The sequence below is a fragment of the Carcharodon carcharias genome, chromosome 3 (assembly GCF_017639515.1).
Source record: "Carcharodon carcharias isolate sCarCar2 chromosome 3, sCarCar2.pri, whole genome shotgun sequence".
Taxonomy (NCBI): domain Eukaryota; kingdom Metazoa; phylum Chordata; class Chondrichthyes; order Lamniformes; family Lamnidae; genus Carcharodon; species Carcharodon carcharias.
The window spans coordinates 3,294,156-3,313,614 of record NC_054469.1 but is presented as its reverse complement, the minus strand read 5'-3'; the positions used below and the strand labels follow the sequence as shown (position 1 = coordinate 3,313,614).

At 54.2% G+C, this 19,459-nt stretch overlaps 1 protein-coding gene across 1 annotated transcript in view; it reads left to right on the top strand.

Annotated features, from left to right (window-relative positions):
• LOC121275757 (IQ motif and ankyrin repeat domain-containing protein 1-like) overlaps positions 1-19,459 on the top strand; it is a 264,758-nt gene that overhangs the window by 92,599 nt on the left and 152,700 nt on the right. The window contains exons 8-10 of the mRNA XM_041183356.1: positions 3,178-3,270; positions 3,877-3,989; positions 11,184-11,190. Of these exons, the coding sequence (XP_041039290.1) occupies positions 3,178-3,270; positions 3,877-3,989; positions 11,184-11,190 (213 nt within the window). The remainder of the gene's footprint in view (positions 1-3,177; positions 3,271-3,876; positions 3,990-11,183; positions 11,191-19,459) is intronic.

Genomic DNA, 19,459 nt, shown 5'->3' with positions numbered 1-19,459 from the left:
GAGTGACTTGCTCGGCCCTTTCAGAGGGCAGTTTTAAGAGTCAACCACGTTGCTGTGGGTCTGGAGTCACATGTAGGCCAGACCAGGTAAGGACAGCAGATTTCCTTCCCTAAAGGACCAGATGGGTTTTTACAACAATCGACGGTAGTTGGCATGGTCACCATTACTGAGACTAGCCTTATATTCCAATTCATTGACTGAATTCAAATTCCATAAGCGTCCATCGTAGGATTTAAATCCTTGTCCCCAGAGCATTAGCGTGGACCTCTGGATCACTAGTCCAGTGTCATAACCACTACACCATCATCTCCCACAATATAATAATTGGAGCAAAACAGAGCAAGTGATAAGCGAAAAAGGATGGACACTGAGAGACTGGGATGAGAAAGCTAAGGGAACAACTAGAGGGAAATAAAAACAGCAAAGTCTGGAAATACTCAACAGGTCAGGTAGCATCTGTGGAGAGAGAAACAGAGTTAAGCTTTCAGGTCTGTGACTTTTCTCAGAACCGGACAGAGTTAGAGATGTAATAGGTTTTGAACAAGGGGCGGGTGGGACAGAGACAAAGGAAGGTCTGCGATAGGGTGAAAGTCGAGAGAGATTGACTGAGAGAAGAGTTAGTTTTCTCGGGCTGAAGGGAATAGTGATGGGCCAAGGAAAGAAACCGAGAAACAGAAGATGTGCTGAGAGCAGATGTGCTGCTGACTGAAAGAATAAATCCGAATCTAGAAAAGGAAATAAAATGGAGCACAGATTATGGTCTGAAATTGCTGAATTCAGTGTTGAGTGAAAGGCTGTAAAGTGCTTAATAAAAGATGAGGTTTCCTTCCTGAAGCTAACATTGAGTTTCACTGGAACAGTTCAGCAGGCCAGAGTCAGACACGTCAGACTGAGTGACAAGTGGAGAATTAAAATGACAGGCACTGGAAGCTCGAGATCATGTTTGTGGACTCAACAGCGGTGTTCACAAAGTGGTCACTTCATCTGTGTAATTCTTTCTTGCCCCATCACCATTTCTTTTTATTATTCATTCATGGATTGTGGGCTTTGCTGGCTGGGCCAGCATTTATTGCCCATCTCTAGTTGCCCTTGAGAAGGGGGTGGTGAGCCCTGTGCTTGAAACCTATTACATCTCTCACTTTTCCCAGTTCTAATGACAGGTCACAGACCTGAAACATTCTCCCCAGGGATGCTGCCCTAACCCATTGAGTGTTTCCATTGTTTTCTGTTCTTATTTCTGATTTTCCACTTGCGCAGTATTCTGCTTTTCGATTAACCAAAGGAGAATGTTGGAGGAGATATTTGGAGTCAGGTAGTGGGATGACAAGATCAAAACAATTATATGGAGTTCCACAGCACCAAGCACTGAGGTCATGGAGTCTGTTCAAGATAGAGATCGATAGATTTCTAGGTATCAAAGATATCAAGGGATATGGGGATAATGCGGGAAGATGTCATTGAGGTAGAAGATCGGCCATGATCTAGATTAATGGCAGAACAGGTTCGAGGGGCTGAATGGCCTACTCCTGCTCCTATTTTTGATGTTCACATGTTCCTCTTAAATCTCCAGCACGGGTGCAATTATATGATGAGTAATAACTTCTATTAATTAACTTCTGTACCTCTTGTTGACCTTAGGGCCTGCTGTGTGCTAAAAACAGTTTTAACCTGTATTTCTTTATGAAGTGAACGATGGTGTTTCCAATGTAATCATGGACATATTTATAGAAACTGAGTTGAACCATGATGACAGAGTGCATCAATCCTGGTTTCACATACAATGCATTATTAGATTTGTTGTTCTGTAGGTAAACACAGCTGCTTTAATCATTTCAAGTAAAGGGTAATAAGATGACTGAATAGTTATTTTTTTCATTGAGGGATGAATGGTGAACATGAAGCTTCTACTTAAACAGTACCATGTTTCTGCTACATCTAGCTGAAAAGGCAGAACCTTTCGATTTAATGTCTGAGCTGAAAAGTGACACTAAACCAGACCTACACTGGAAGGAAAGAAAGGATTTGTACTCTCATTCTAAATGTTAAAATGCAGTGTTTTTCAAATGGGGTTCAAATGACTTTCTAGGGGGAGGTGATGGGCCTGTAAAGCTGTCAAGCAGTACACAACTGTCCACAGACAGAGGCTGACTTGGAGCAAGGCCAGAAATAGTGCAGTGCAGTGTGAGCTGGTATGAGTTATCCCTCTCATGGAGGACGGAGAGGAGTAGGCAGATCACCACACAGACCTGCAGTTGCAAAGGCTGATAGTAGGTGACAGGTAACTTCAGCTTTGTCCAATGGAGGGGGATTTTGTAAATATTTAAGTACGGCATAATTGAACTCAAAGAAAGCCACCAGAACACAAATTCACCTGGGTATTATGTGTATTATATTTAAATGAGGGATTAGTGATTATTCATAAGCTTAAAAAGGGCTCCTTCAACCAAAAGCATTTGAGAACTGCTTACAGCCAATGAAATGTGTCGTCACTGATAACATTGGAAAACCTGGCAGGCGATTTGTGTACAGCAATCAATTAAATGACCAGACAATGTCCCTGCTCTTTTATGAAGAGTGCTATCAACCTCCTCTTGAGAAAGGAGTCAACTTGCTTTCACATTTCATTCAATCAACAGCAGCTCTGAAAGTGCACTTTTCCCTCAGTACTGCACTGAAGTGTCTCTGGAGTGGTGCTGAACCTGACCAGCACTGGTAAACGCAACCTTTGGCCAAGAGGGTGATAATCTCCCCACTCACTCTGTACTGGAATAGCTGAAACAGGAGCCAGAGCTCAGTGTTGGAGACAGCTTTCTTCCCCTCTTCCCATCCACTGACAGCTGTGCTGTGGTGTTCAATACAGATGGCCCCAAGGCTCCAATGGCAACCTCAACTCACTGTCCAGTCTGACCCATCCGGAATTTCTGACTGACAAGTCTTGTAACCTATCAATCTACAAAAGAGAGATGCAGCATCAACAATCCTCTCTCGACTGAGTGCTAGATGGAGATAAAGTACAGTGGTTGTGGGTCTAATAATGATTGTGACCATCAAATGGTGATTGGCTCTTCAGGAATCTTTGCCAAAGAGCACTCCCAGCATTTGGTTTGTTCATATCTTGAGTGTAAAATCCAGTGCTGGAATATGACTAACAAATTAACTCAGTCATTCTCTCCTCAGCTGCAGAAAGCCTACTGTGAGTGTAACAAACGTATCAACGAACATGACAAGTGTGTGCATAAAAACATGAGTAAAACAGACATCACGCTGCAGGTGGGTAAGGGTTTTTGGGGAAGCACGATTCTCACCATGTCCGGGAGTAGGACCTTTTCCCTCTTTTCCTCTGACACAGTATATTTCTCACTCTCTATCTCTCTCTCTCTCGACCTCTCTTTCTCCATCATGCTCTCTCTGTTTCTCACTCTGGGTCACCTTCTCTCTCGGTCTCTCAACTTCTATCTGCTGTGGGAGCAGTCACCAGGGTTCGTGTTTAAGATTACTGCCATGTGCCCCTGCTGGAGGTTGGAAGCATATGAGTGCCAGGCAATGCCCCCATAGTTGCATACCCCTTCTGTATTGGCTGTGAAGTAAAGAATGAGGAAACCAGTGGAATCTACAACTCAGAAACAATCATGAGCTCTGAAGAACAGGATGGAAAAGGGTTAAACTGGGGAATGGAGGGGGAGGGTATTTGGTGTATTATGGAACTGTGATTTTCACCTGATCTCTTTTGGACTATTGGGCACTTTGAGTCTTTGGCCGGACTGCACCAGGGGAGAGTACAATCGGGGCCAGGGATTAGGCGAGGCTATTATGTGTGATCCTCTACCTTCTGAGGTTTCTGAGCTGTGATTTGATGAAGCTGACTCTCTGTTTCAGGCCATTCATGATGCAGAGGAGCTGTTGGCAGCAAAGAAAGTTGCAGTAGCAGAGGCAGAAGATAAACTCTCCCTGGCCAAACTGGAGCTCAGAGAGAAACTGCAAATAGGCAAGTACACCCTGGCTCTGACCTATTCCAGCCCCAGGACCAGAGACCTGATCTACTCCTGCCCCTGGACTGAGGCCCTAATCAACTCCAGCCCAAGGAACAGAGACCTGATCAACTCCTGCCCCAGGACCAGAGACCTGATCTACTCCTGCCCCCGGACTGAGGCCCTAAACAACTCCAGCCCCAAGACGAGAGCCCTGATCTACTCCTGCACCCGGACTCAGGTTCTAATCAACTCCAGCCCCTGGACTAGAGCCCTGATCTAATCCTGGCCCTGGACTGAGGCTCTAATAAACTCCTGCCTCAGGACAAGAGCCCTGATCTAAACCAGCCCCCGGACTGAGGCTCTAATCAACACCAGCCCCAGGACTAGAGCCCTGATCTACTCTTGCCCCTGGATTGAGGCCCTAATCAACTCCAGCCCCAGGACTAGAGCCCTGATCTCCTCCAGCCCTGGGACTGAGGCTCTAATCAACTCCAGCACCAGGACTAGAGCCCTGATCTACTCCTGCCCCTGGACTGAGGCTCTAACCAACTCCAGCACCAGGACTAGAGCCCTGATCTACTCCTGCCCCCGGACTGAGGCTCTAATCAACTCCAGCCCCAGGACTAGAGCCCTGATCTACTCCTGCCCCCGGACTGAGGCCCTAATCAACTCCAGCCCCAGGAATAGAGCCCTGATCTACTCCTGCCTCTGGACTGAGGCCCTAATCAACTCCAGCCCCAGGATGAGAGAACTGATCTCCTCCTGCCCCCAGACTGAGGCCCGAATCAACTCCAGCCCCAGGACTAGAGCCCTGATCTACTCCTGCCCCAGGACTGAGGCTCTAATCAACTGCAGCCCCAGGACCAGAGACCTGATCTTCTCCTGCCCCAGGACTAAGGCCCTAATCAATCCATCCCCAGGACTGGAGACCTGATATACTCCTGCGCCCGGACTGAGGATCTAATCAACTCCAGCCCCTGGAACAGAGCCCTGATCTACTCCTTTCCCAGGACTGAGGCTCTAGTCAACTCGAGCCCCAGGAATAGAGCCCTGATCTACTCCTGGCCCAGCATTGAGGCTCTAATCAACTCCAGCCCCAGGACTAGAGACCTGATCTACTCCTGCCCCTGAACTGAGGCCCGAAACAACTCCAGCCCAAGGACCAGAGACCTGATCTACTCCTGCCCCTGGACTGAGGCCCTAATCAACTGCAGCCCAAGGACCAGAGACCTGATCTACTCCTGCCCCCGGACTGAGGCTCTAATCAACTCCATCCCCAGGACTAGAGCCCTGATCTCCTCCTGCCCCCGGACTGAGGCCCGAATCAACTCCAGCCCCAGGACTAGAGCCGTGATCTACTCCAACCCTGGGACTGAGGCCCTAATCAAATCTAGCCCCAGGACCAGAGACCTGATCTACTCCTGCCCCAGGACTGAGACCCTAATCAATCCAGCCCAGGACTAGAGACCTGATCTACTCCTGCCCCAAGACTGAGACTCTAATAAACTCCAGCCCCAGGAACAGAGCCCTGATCTACTCCTGCCCTGAGACTGAGGCCCTAATCAACTCCAGCCCCAGGACTAGAGCCCTGATCTACTCCTGCCCCCGGACTGAGGCCCTAATCAACTCCAGCCCCAGGAATAGAGCCCTGATCTACTCCTGCCCCTGGACTGAGGCCCTAATCAATCCATCCCCAGGACTGGAGACCTGATATACTCCTGCGCCCGGACTGAGGATCTAATCAACTCCAGCCCCTGGAACAGAGCCCTGATCTACTCCTTTCCCAGGACTGAGGCTCTAGTCAACTCGAGCCCCAGGAATAGAGCCCTGATCTACTCCTGGCCCAGCATTGAGGCTCTAATCAACTCCAGCCCCAGGACTAGAGACCTGATCTACTCCTGCCCCTGAACTGAGGCCCGAAACAACTCCAGCCCAAGGACCAGAGACCTGATCTACTCCTGCCCCTGGACTGAGGCCCTAATCAACTGCAGCCCAAGGACCAGAGACCTGATCTACTCCTGCCCCCGGACTGAGGCTCTAATCAACTCCATCCCCAGGACTAGAGCCCTGATCTCCTCCTGCCCCCGGACTGAGGCCCGAATCAACTCCAGCCCCAGGACTAGAGCCGTGATCTACTCCAACCCTGGGACTGAGGCCCTAATCAAATCTAGCCCCAGGACCAGAGACCTGATCTACTCCTGCCCCAGGACTGAGACCCTAATCAATCCAGCCCAGGACTAGAGACCTGATCTACTCCTGCCCCAAGACTGAGACTCTAATAAACTCCAGCCCCAGGAACAGAGCCCTGATCTACTCCTGCCCTGAGACTGAGGCCCTAATCAACTCCAGCCCCAGGATCAGAGCCCTGATCTATTCCTTTCCCAGGACTGAGGCTCTAATCAACTCCAGCCCCAGGTCTAGAGCCCTGATCTACTCCTGGCCCAGCACTGAGGCTCTAATCAACTCCAGCCCCAGGACTAGAGCCCTGATCAACTCTTGCCCCTGGACTGAGGCCCTAATCAACTCCAGCCCCAGGACTAGAGCTCTGATCTACTCCTGCCCCAGGACTGAGGCTCTAATCAACTCCAAACCTAGGACTAGAGCCCTGATCTACTCCTGCCCCCGGACAGAGGCTGTAATCAACACCAGCCCCAGGACTAGAGCCCTGATCTACTCTTGCCCCAGGACTGAGGCCCTAAGCAACTCCAGCCCCTGGACTAGAGCCCTGATCCACTCCTGCCCCAGGACTGAGGCTCTAATCAACTCCAGCCCAAGGACTTGAGCCCTGATCTACTCCAGCCACCGGACTGAGGCTCTAATCAACACCAGCCCCAGGACTAGAGCCCTGATCTACTCCAGCCCCCGGACTGAGGCTCTAATCGACTGCAGCCTCAGGACTAGAGCCCTTCACTACTCCGGCCCCTGGACTGAGGCCCTAATGAACTCCAGCCCCAGGAATTGAGACCTGATCAACTCCTGGTCCAGGACTGAGGCCCTAATCAACTCCAGCCCCAGTACAAGAGCCCTGATCTACTCCTGCCCTTGGACTGAGGCACTAATCAACTCCAGCCCCTGGACCAGAGACCTGATCTACTCCTGCCCCTGGACTGAGGCCTTAATCAACTCCAGCCCTAGGACTAGAGACCTGATCTACTCTTGCCCCTGGACTGAGGCCCTAATCAACTCCAGCCCCAGGACTAGAGCCCTGATCTACTCTTGGACCAGGACTGAGACTCTAATGAACTCCAGCCCCTGGACTACAGCCTTGATCTACACCAGCCTCCTGACTGAGGCTCTAATCGACTCCAGCCCCAGGACTAGAGCCCTGATCTACTTCAGCCCCCGGACTGAGGCTCTAATCAACACCTGCCTTGGGACTAGAGCCCTGATCTACTCTTGCCCTCGGACTGAGGCTCTAATCGACTCCAGCCCCAGGACTAGAGCCCTGCTCTTCTCCTGCCCCTGGTTTGAGGCCCTAATCAACTCCATCCCCAGTAACTGAGACCTGATCAACTCCTGCCCAAGGACTGAGGCCCTAATCAACTCCAGCCCTAGGACAAGAGCCCTGATCTACTCCTGCCACATGACTGAGACTCCAATGAACTCCAGCCCCAGGAACAGAGCCCTGATCTACTCCTTTCCCAGGACTGAGGCTCTAGTCAACTCGAGCCCCAGGACTAGAGCCCTGATCTACTCCTGGCCCAGCACTGAGGCTCTAATCAACTCCAGCCCCAGGACCTGTGCCCTGATCTACACCAGACCCCGGACTGAGGCTCTAATCAACCCCAGCCCCAGGACTAGAGCCCTGATATATTCTTGCCTCTGGACTGAGGCCCTAATCAACCCCAGCCCCAGGACTAGAGCCCTGATATACTCTTGCCTCTGGACTGAGGCTCTAATCAACCCCAGCCCCAGGACTAGAGCCCTGATATACTCTTGCCTCTGGACTGAGGCCCTAATCAACTCCAGCCCCAGGACTACAGCACTGATCTACTCCTGCCCCCGGACTGAGGCTCTAATCAACACCAGCCCCAGGACCAGAGCCCTGATCTACTCTTGCACCCGGATTGAGGCACTAATCGACTCCAGCCCCAGGACTAGAGCCCTTCTCTACTCCTGCCCCAGGACTGAGGCTCTAATCAACTCCAGCCCCAGGAACAGAGCCCTGATCTACTCCTTTCCCAGGACTGAGGCTCTAGTCAACTCGAGCCCCAGGACTAGAGCCCTGATCTACTCCTGGCCCAGCACTGAGGCTCTAATCAACTCCAGCCCCAGGACCTGTGCCCTGATCTACTCCTGCCTCTGGACTGAGGCTCTAATCAACTCTAGCCCCAGGACAACAGCCCTGTTGTACTCCAGCACCCGGACTGAGGCTCTAATCAACCCCAGCCCCAGGACTAGAGCCCTGATATACTCTTGCCTCTGGACTGAGGCCCTAATCAACTCCAGCCCCAGGACTACAGCACTGATCTACTCCTGCCCCCGGACTGAGGCTCTAATCAACACCAGCCCCAGGACCAGAGCCCTGATCTACTCTTGCACCCGGACTGAGGCACTAATCGACTCCAGCCCCAGGACTAGAGCCCTTCTCTACTCCTGCCCCTGGACAGAGGCCTTAATCAACTCCAGCCCAAGGACTAGAGCCCTGAACTACTCCTGCCCCTGGACTGAGGCCTTAATCAACTTCAGCCCAAGGACCAGAGACCTGATCTACTCCTGCCCCGGACTGAGGCCCTAATCAACTCCAGCCCCAGGCCTAGAGCCCTGATCTACTCCTGCCCCAGGACTGAGGCTCTAATCAACTCCAGCCCAATGACCAGAGACCTGATCTACTCCTGCCCCCGGACTGAGGCTCTAATCAAATCCAGCTCCAGGACTAGAGCCCTGAACTACTGCTGCCCCTGGACTGAAGTTATAATCAACTCCAGCCCCAGGACTAGAGCCCTGATCTACTCCTGCCTCTGGACTGAGGCTCTAATCAACTCTAGCCCCAGGACAACAGCCCTGTTGTACTCCAGCACCCGGATTGAGGCTCTAATCAATTCCAGCCCCAGGACTAGAGCCCTGATCTACTCCTGCCCCAGGACTGAGGCTCTTATCAACTCCAGCCCCAGGACTAGAGCCCTGATCTCCTCCGGCCCTGGGACTGAGGCTCTAATCAACTCCAGCCCCAGGACTAGAGCCCTGATCTACTCCTTTCCTAGGACTGAGGCTCTAGTCAACTCGAGCCCCAGGACTAGAGCCCAGATCTAATCCTGGCTCAGCACAGATGTTCTAATCAACTCCATCCCCAGGACTAGAGCCCTGATCTACTCTTGCCCCTGGAATGAGGCCCTAATCAACTCCAGTCCCACGACTAGAGCCCTGATCTACTCCTGCCCCTGGACTGAACCCTATCCAACTTCAGCCCCAGGACTAGAGCCCTGATCTACTCCTGGCCCAGGACTGAGTCTCTATTCAACTCCAGCCCCAGGACTAGAGCCCTGATCTACTCCAGCCCCCAGACTGAAGCTATAAGCAACTCCAGCCCCAGGACTAGAGCCCTGATATACTCCTGCCCCTGGACTGAGGCTCTAATCAACTCCAGCCCCAGGACTAGAGCCCTGATCTACTCCGGCCCTGGGACTGAGGCTCTAATCAACTCCAGCCCCAGGACTAGAGCCCTGATCTACTCCTGCCCCTGGACTGAGGCCCTATCCAACTTCAGCCCCAGGACTAGAGCCCTGATCTACTCCTGCCTCAGGACTGAGGCTCTAATCAACTCCAGCCCCAGGAACAGAGCCCTGATCAACTACTTTCCCAGGACTGAGGCTCTAATCAACTCCAACCCCAGGACCAGAGACCTGATCTACTCCTGCCCCTGGACAGAGGCTCTAATCAACTCCAACCCCAGGACCAGAGACCTGATCTACTCCTGCCCCGGACTGAGGCTCTAATCAACTCCAGCCCGAAGTCTAGAGCCCTGATCTACTCCAGCCCCAGGACTGAGGCTCTAATCAACTCCAGCCCAAGGACCTGAGACCTGATCTACTCTTGCCCCCTGACTGAGGCTCTAATCAAATCCAGCCCCAGGACTAGAGCCCTGAACTACTGCTGCCCCTGGACTGAAGTTATAATCAACTCCAGCCCCAGGACTAGAGCCCTGATCTACTCCTGCCTCTGGACTGAGGCTCTAATCAACTCTAGCCCCAGGACTACAGCCCTGATGTGCTCCAGCACCCGGATTGAGGCTCTAATCAATTCCAGCCCCAGGATTAGAGCCCTGATCTACTCTTTCCCCTTGACTGAGGCCCTAATCAACTCCAGCCCCAGGACTAGAGACCTGATCTCCTCCGGCCCTGGGACTTAGGCTCTAATAAACTCCAGCCACAGGACTTGAGCCCTGATCTACTCCTGCCCTGAGACTGAGGCCCTAATCAACTCCAGCCCCAGGACTACAGCTCTTATCTACTCCTCCCCCAGGACTGAGGCCCTAAACAACTCCAGCCCAAGGACTAGAGCCCTGACCTACTCCTGCCCCCGGACTGAGGCTCTAATAAACTTCAGCCCCAGGACTAGAGCCCTGATCTACTCCTTTCCTAGGACTGAGGCTCTAGTCAACTCTAGCCCCAGGACTAGAGCCCTGATCTACTCCTGGCCCAGGACTGAGGCGCTAATCAACTCCAGCCCCAGGACTAGAGACTTGAACTACACCAGCCCCCGGACTGAAGCTCTAATCAACACCAGCCCCAGGACTGGAGCCCTGATCTACTCTTGCCCCTGGATTGAGGCCCTAATCAACTCTAGCCCCAGGACTAGAGCCCTGATCTACTCCAGCCCCCGGACTGAAGCTATAATCAACTCCAGCCCCAGGACTAGAGCCCTGATCTACTCCTGCCCCTGGACTGAGGCTCTACTCAACTCTAGCCCCAGGACTAGAGCCCTGATATACTCCTGCCCCTGGACTGAGGCTCTACTCAACTCTAGCCCCAGGACTACAGCCCTGATCTACTCCAGCCCTCGGATTGAGGCTCTCATCAACTCCAGCCCCAGGACTAGAGCCCTGATCTACTCCTGCCTCATGACTGAGGCTCTAATCAACTCCAGCCCCAGGAACAGATCCCTGATCTACTCCTTTCCCAGGACAGAGGCTCTAGTCAACTCGAGCCCCAGGACTAGAGCCCTGATCTACACTTGGCCCAGCACTGAGGCTCTAATCAACTCCAGCCCCAGGACTGGTGTCCTGAACTACACCAGACCCCGGACTGAGGCTCTAATCAACAGCAGCCCCAGGACTAGATCCCTGATCTACTCCTGCCCCTGGACTGAGGCTCTAATCAACTCTTGCCCCAGGTCTACAGCCCTGATCTACTCCAGCCCTCGGATTGAGCCTCTCATCAACTCCAGCCCCAGGACTAGAGCCCTGATCTACTCCTGCCCCTGGACTGAGGCTCTAATCAACTCCAGCCCCAGGACTAGAGCCCTGATCTACTCCTGCCCCAGGACTGAGGCTCTAATCAACTCCAACCCCAGGACTGGTGCCCTGATCTACACCAGACGCCGGACTGAGGCTCTAATCAACACCAGACCCAGGACTAGAGCCCTGATCTACTCCTTTCCCAGGACTGAGGCTCTAATCAACTCGAGCCCCAGGACTAGAGCCCTGATCTACTGCTGCCCCCGGACTGAGCCTCTAATCAACACCAGCCCCAGGACTAGAGCCCTGATCTACTCTTGCCCATGGACTGCGGCCCTAATCATCTCCAGCCCCAGGACTAGAGCCCTGATCCACTCCTGCCCCCGGACTGAGGCTCTAATCAACACCAGCCCCAGGACAAGAGCCCTGATCTACTCTTGGCCCAGGACTGAGTCTCTAATGAACTCCAGCCCCTAGACTACAGCCTTGATCTACACCAGCCCCCGGACTGAGGCTCTAATCTTCTCCAGCCCCAGGACTAGAGCCCTGATCTACTCTTGCCCCCGGACTGAGGCTCTAATCAACACCAGCCCCAGGACTAGAGCCCTGATCTACTCTTGCCCCCGGACTGAGGCTCTAATCGACTCCAGCCCCAGGACGAGAGCCCTTCTCTACTCCTGCCCCTGGACTGAGGCCCTAATCAACTCCATCCCCAGGAACTGAGACCTGATCTACTCCTGCCCTGGGACTGAGGCCCTAATCAACTCCAGCCCCAGGACTAGAGCCCTGATCTACTCCTGCCACATGACTGAGGCTCTAATCAACTCCAGCCCCAGGAACAGAGCCCTGATCTACTCCTTCCCCTGGACTGAGGCTCTAGTCAACTCGAACCCCAGGACAAGAGCCCTGATCTACTCTTGGCCCAGCACTGAGGCTCTAATCAACTCCAGCCCCAGGACTAGAGCCCTGATCTACTCCTGCCCCCGGACTGAGGCCCTAATCAACTCCAGCCTCAGGACTAGAGACCTGATATACTCCTGCCCTAGTACTGTGGCCCTAATCATCTCCAGCCCCAGGACCAGAGGCCTCATCTGCTCCTGCCCCTGGACTGAGGCCCTAATCAACTCCAGCCCCAGGGCTAGAGCCCTGATCTACTCCTGCCCCCGGACTGAGGCCCTAATCAACTCCAGCCCCAGGACTAGAGACCTGATATACTCCTGCCCTAGTACTGTGGCCCTAATCATCTCCAGCCCCAGGACCAGAGGCCTCATCTACTCCTGCCCCTGGACTGAGACTCCAATCAACTCCAGCCCCAGGAACAGAGCCCTGATCTACTCCTTTCCCAGGACTGAGGCTCTAGTCAACTCGTGCCCCAGGACTAGAGCCTTGATCTACTCCTGGCCCAGCACTGAGGCTCTAATCAACACCAGCCCCAGGACTGGTTCCCTGATCTACACCAGACCCCGGACCAAGGCTCTTATCAACACCAGACCCAGGACTAGAGCCCTGATATACTCTTGCCTCTGGACTGAGGCCCTAATCAACTCCAGCCCCAGGACTAGAGCCCTTCTCTACTCCTTCCCCTGGACTGAGGCCCTAATCAACTCCAGCCCCAGGATCAGAGCCCTGATCTACTACTTTCCCAGGACTGAGGCCGTAATCAACTCCAGCCCCAGGACTAGAGGCCTGATCTACTCCTGGCCCAGCACTGAAGGACTAATCAACTCCAGCCCCAGGACTGGTGCCCTGATCTACACCAGACCCCGGACTGAGGCCCTAATCAAATCCAGCCCCAGGACTAGAGCCCTGATCTACTCTTGCCCCTGGACTGAGGCCCTAATGAACTCCAGCCCCAGGAACTGAGACCTGATCTACTCCTGCCCTGGGACTGAGGCTCTAATCAACTCCAGCCCCAGGACTAGAGACCTGATATACTCCTGCCCTAGTACTCTGGCTCTAATCATCTCCAGCCCCAGGACCAGAGACCTCATCTACTCCTGCCCCTCGACTGAGGCCCTAATCATCTCCAGCCCCGGACAACAGCCCTGATCTACTCCTGCCCCTGAACTGAGGCCCTAAACAAATCCAGCCCCAGGACCAGAGACCTGATCTACTCCTGCCCCTGGACTGAGGCCCTAATCAACTCCAGCCCCAGGACTAGAGCCCTGATCTACTCTTGGCCCAGGACTGAGACTCTAATGAACTCCAGCCCCTGGACTACAGCCTTGATCTACACCAGCCCCCTGACTGAGGCTCTAATCGACTCCAGCCCCAGGACTAGAGCCCTGATCTACTCCTGCCCCCGGACTGAGGCTCTAATCAAGACCAGCCCCAGGACTAGAGCCCTGATCTACTCTTGCCCCCGGACTGAGGCACTAATCGACTCCAGCCCCAGGACTAGAGCCCTTCTCTACTCCTGCCCCTGGACTGCAGCCTTAATCAACTCCAGCCCAAGGACTAGAGCCCTGATCTACTCCTGCCCCTGGACTGAGGCCTTAATCAACTCCAGCCCAAGGATTAGAGCCCTGATCTACTCCTGCCCCTGAACTGAGGCCCTAAACAACTCCAGCCCCAGGACTAGAGCCCTGATCTACTACTGCCCCTGGACTGAGGCCCTAATCAACTCCAGCCCAAGGACCAGAGACCTGATCAACTCCTGCCCCAGGACTGAGGCTCTAATCAACTCCAACCCAATGACCAGAGACCTGATCTACTCCTGCCCCCAGACTGAGGCTCTAATCAAATCCAGCTCCAGGACTAGAGCCCTGAACTACTGCTGCCCCTGGACTGAAGTTATAATCAACTCCAGCCCCAGGACTAGAGCCCTGATCTACTCCTGCCTCTGGACTGAGGCTCTAATCAACTATAGCCCCAGGACTACAGCCCTGTTTTACTCCAGCACCCGGATTGAGGCTCTAATCAATTCCAGCCCCAGGACTAGAGCCCTGATCTACTCCTGCCCCAGGACTGAGGCTCTAATCAACACCAGCCCCAGGACTAAAGCCCTGATCTACTCTTTCCCCTTGACTGAGGCCCTAATCAACTCCAGCCCCAGGACTAGAGACCTGATCTCCTCCGGCCCTGGGACTGAGGCTCTAATCAACTCCAGCCCCAGGACTAGAGCCCTGATCTACTCCTTTCCTAGGACTGAGGCTCTAGTCAACTCGAGACCCAGGACTAGAGCCCAGATCTAATCCTGGCTCAGCACAGAGGCTCTAATCAACTCCATCCTCAGGACTAGAGCCCTGATCTACTCCTGGCCCAGGACTGAGGCTCTAATCAACTCCAGCCCCAGGACTAGAGCCCTGATATACTCTTTCCCCTGGACTGAGGCCCTAACAACTCCAGCCCCAGGACTAGAGACCTGATCTACTCCGGCCCTGGGACTGAGGCTCTAATCAACTCCAGCCCCAGGACTAGAGCCCTGATCTACTCCTGCCCCTGGACTGAGGCCCTATCCAACTCCAGCCCCAGGTCTAGAGCCCTGATCTACTCCTGCCTCAGGACTGAGGCTCTAATCAACTCCAGCCCCAGAAACAGAGCCCTGATCTACTACTTTCCCAGGACTGAGGCCCTAATCAACTCCAGCCCAAGGACTAGAGCCCTGATCTACTCCTGCCCCGGACTGAGGCCCTAATCAACTCCAGCCCCAAGTCTAGAGCCCTGATCTACTCCTGCCCCAGGACTGAGGCTGTAATCAAATCCAGGTCCAGGACTAGAGCCCTGAACTACTGCTGCCCCTGGACTGAAGTTATAATCAACTCCAGCCCCAGGACTAGAGCCCTGATCTACTCCTGCCTCTGGACTGAGACTTTAATCAACTCTAGCCCCAGGACTACAGCCCTGATGTACTCCAGCACCCGGATTGAGGCTCTATTCAATTCCAGCCCCAGGATTAGAGCCCTGATCTACTCCTGCCCCCGGACTGAGGCTCTATTCATCACCAGCCCCAGGACTAAAGCCCTGATCTACTCTTTCCCCTTGACTGAGGCCCTAATCAACTCCAGCCCCAGGACTAGAGACCTGATCTCCTCCGGCGCTGGGACTGAGGCTCTAATAAACTCCAGCCACAGGACTAGAGCACTGATCTACTCCTGCCCTGAGACTGAGGCCCTAATCAACTCCAGTCCCAGGACTACATCCCTTATCTACTCCTGCCCCAGGACTGAGGCCCTAAACAACTCCAGCCCAAGGACTAGAGCCCTGACCTACTCCTGCCCCCAGACTGAGGCTCTAATAAACTTCAGCCCCAGGACTAGAGCCCTGATCTACACCAGCCCCCGGACTGAAGCTCTTATCAACACCAGCCCCAGGACTAGAGCCCTGATCAACTCTTGGCCCAGGACTGTGTCTCTATTCAACTCCAGCCCAAGGACTAGAGCTCTGATCTACTCCAGCCCCCGGACTCCTGCCCTAGTACTGTGGCCCTAATCATCTCCAGCCCCAGGACCAGAGTCCTCATCTACTCCTGCCCCTGGACTGAGGCCCTAATCAACTCCAGCCCCAGGTCAAGAGCCCTGATCTACTCCTGCCGCTGGACTGAGGCCCTAATCAACTCCAGCCCAAGGACTAGAGCCCTGATCTACTCCTGCCCCAGGACTGAGGCTCTAATCGACTCCAGCCCCAGGACTAGAGCCCTGATCTACTCTTGCCCCCGGACTGAGGCTCTAATCGACTCCAGCCCCAGGACGAGAGCCCTTCTCTACTCCTGCCCCTGGACTGAGGCCCTAATCAACTCCATCCCCAGGAACTGAGACCTGATCAACTCCTGCCCCAGGACTGAGGCCCTAATCAACTCCAGCCCCAGGACTAGAGCCCTGATCTACTCCTGCCCTGGGACTGAGGCCCTAATCAACTCAAGCCCCAGGACTAGAGAGCTGATATACTCCTGCCCTAGTACTGTTGCCCTAATCATCTCCAGACCCAGGACCAGAGACCTCATCTACCCTGGACTGAGGCCCTAATCATCTCCAGCCCCAGGACCAGAGTCCTCATCTACTCCTTTCCCAGGACTGAGGCTCTAATCAACTCCAGCCCCAGGACTGGTTCCCTGATCTACACCAGACACCGGACCTAGGCTCTTATCAACACCAGACCCAGGACTAGAGCCCTGATATACTCCTGCCCCCGGACTGAGGCTCTAATCAACAGGACTAGAGCCCTGATCTACTCTTGCCCCTTGGATTGAGGCCCTAATCAACAGGACTAGAGCCTTGATCTACTCTTGGCCCAGGACTGTGTCTCTATTCAACTCCAGCCCAAGGACTAGAGCTCTGATCTACTCCAGCCCCCGGACTGAAGCTATAATCAACCCCAGCCCCAGGACTAGATCCCTGATCTACTCCTGCCCCTGGACTGAGGCTCTACTCAACTCTAGCCCCAGGACTACAGCCCTGATCTACTCCAGCCCTCGGATTGAGGCTCTAATCAACACAGACCCCAGGACTAGACCCCTGATCTGCTCTTGCCCCAGGACTGAGGTTCTAATCTACACCAGCCCCCGGACTACAGCCCTGATCAACTCTAGCCCCCGGACGGAGCATCTAGTCAACTCTAGTTTCAGGACTAGAGCCCTGATCTACTCCTGCCCCCGGACAGAGGCCCTAATCAACTCCAGCCCCAGACTAGAGCCCTGATCTAATCCTGCCACATGACTGAGGCTCCAATCAACTCCAGCCCCTGGAACAGAGCCCTGATCTACTCCTTTACCAGGACCGAGGCTCTAGTCAACTCGAGCCCCAGGACTAGAGCCCTGATCTACTCCTGGCCGAGCACTGAGGCTCTAATCAACTCCAGCCCCAGGACTAGAGCCCTGATCTACTCCTTTACCAGGACCGAGGCTCTAGTCAACTCGAGCCCCAGGACTAGAGCCCTGATCTACTCCTGGCCGAGCACTGAGGCTCTAATCAACTCCAGCCCCAGGACTAGAGCCCTGATCTACTCCTGCCCCAGGACTGAGGCTCTAATCAACTCGAGCCCCAGGACTAGAGCCCTGATCTACTCCGGCCCCATGACTGAGGACCTAATCAACTCCAGCCCCAGGACTAGTGACCTGATCTTCTCCTGCCACCGGACTGAGGCTCTAATCAACTCCAACCCCAGGACTAGAGTCCTGATCTACTCATGCCCAAGGACTGAGGCTCTAATCATCTCCAGCCCAGGACTAGAGCCCTGATCCACTCCTGCCCCCGGACTGAGGCTTTAATCAACACCTGCCCCAGGACTAGAGCCCTGATTTACTCTTGGCCCAGGACTGAGTCTCTAATGAACTCCAGCCCCTAGACTAGAGCCTTGATCTACACCAGCCCCCGGACTGAGGCTCTAATCTTCTCCTGCCCCAGGACTAGAGCCCTGATCTACTCCAGCCCCCGGACTGAGGCTCTAATCAACACCTGCCCCAGGACTAGAGCCCTGATCTACTCTTGCCCCCGGACTGAGGCTCTAATCGACTCCAGCCCCAGGACGAGAGCCCTTCTCTACTCCTGCCCCTGGACTGAGGCCCTAATCAACTCCATCCCCAGGAACTGAGACCTGATCAACTTCTGCCCCAGGACTGAGGCCCTAATCAACTCCAGCCCCAGGACTAGAGCCCTGATCTACTCCTGACCGCGGACTGAGGCCCTAAGCAACTCCAGCCCCAGGACTAGAGACTGATATACTCCTGCCCTAGTACTGTGGCCCTAATCATCTCCAGCCCCAGGACCAGAGTCCTCATCTACTCCTGCCCCTGGACTGAGGCCCTAATCATCTCCAGCCCAAGGACTAGAGCCCTGATCTACTCCTGCCACATGACTGAGGCTCCAATCAACTCCAGCGTCAAGGAACAGAGCCCTGATCTACACCTTTCCCAGGACTGAGGCTCTAGTCAACTCGAGCCCCAGGACTAGAGCCCTGATCTACTCTTGGCCGAGCACTGAAACTCTAATCAACTCAATCCCCAGGACTGGTTCCCTGATCTACACCAGACACCGGACCTAGGCTCTTATCAACACCAGACCCAGGACTAGAGCCCTGATATACTCTTGCCTCTGGACTGAGGCCCTAATCAACTCCAGCCCCAGGACTAGAGCCCTGATCTACTCCTGCCCCAGGACTGAGGCTCTAATCAAATCCAGGTCCAGGACTAGAGCCCTGAACTACTGCTGCCCCTGGACTGAAGTTATAATCAACTTCACCACCAGACTAGAACCCTGATCTACTCCTGCCTCTGGACTGAGGCTCTAATCACCTCTAGCCCCAGGACTACAGCCCTGTTGTACTCCAGCACCCGGATTGAGGCTCTAATCAACACCTGCCCCAGGACTAGAGCCCTGATCTACTCTTGCCCCCGGACTGAGGCTCTAATCGACTCCAGCCCCAGGACGAGAGCCCTTCTCTACTCCTGCCCCTGGACTGAGGCCCTAATCAACTCCATCCCCAGGAACTGAGACCTGATCAACTCCTGCCCCAGGACTGAGGCCCTAATCAACTCCAGCCCCAGGACTAGAGCCCTGATCTACTCCTGCCCTGGGACTGAGGCCCTAATCAACTCAAGCCCCAGGACTAGAGAGCTGATATACTCCTGCCCTAGTACTGTTGCCCTAATCATCTCCAGACCCAGGACCAGAGACCTCATCTACCCTGGACTGAGGCCCTAATCAAATCCAGCCCAAGGACTAGAGCCCTGATCTACTCCTGCCACATGACTGAGGCTCTAATCAACTCCAGCCCCAGGAACAGAGCCCTGATCTACACCTTTCCCAGGACTGAGGCTCTAGTCAACTCGAGCCCCAGGACTAGAGCCCTGATCTACACTTGGCCCAGCACTGAGGCTCTAATCAACTCCAGCCCCAGGACTGGTGTCCTGAACTACACCAGACCCCGGACTGAGGCTCTAATCAACAGCAGCCCCAGGTCTAGAGCCCTGATATACTCTTGCCTCTGGACTGAGGCCCTAATCAACTCCAGCCCCAGGACTAGAGCCCTGATCTACTCCTGCCCCAGTACAGAGGCTGTAATCAACTCCAGCCCCAGGACTAGAGCCGTGATCTACTCCTGACCGCGGACTGAGGCCCTAAGCAACTCCAGCCCCAGGACTAGAGACTGATATACT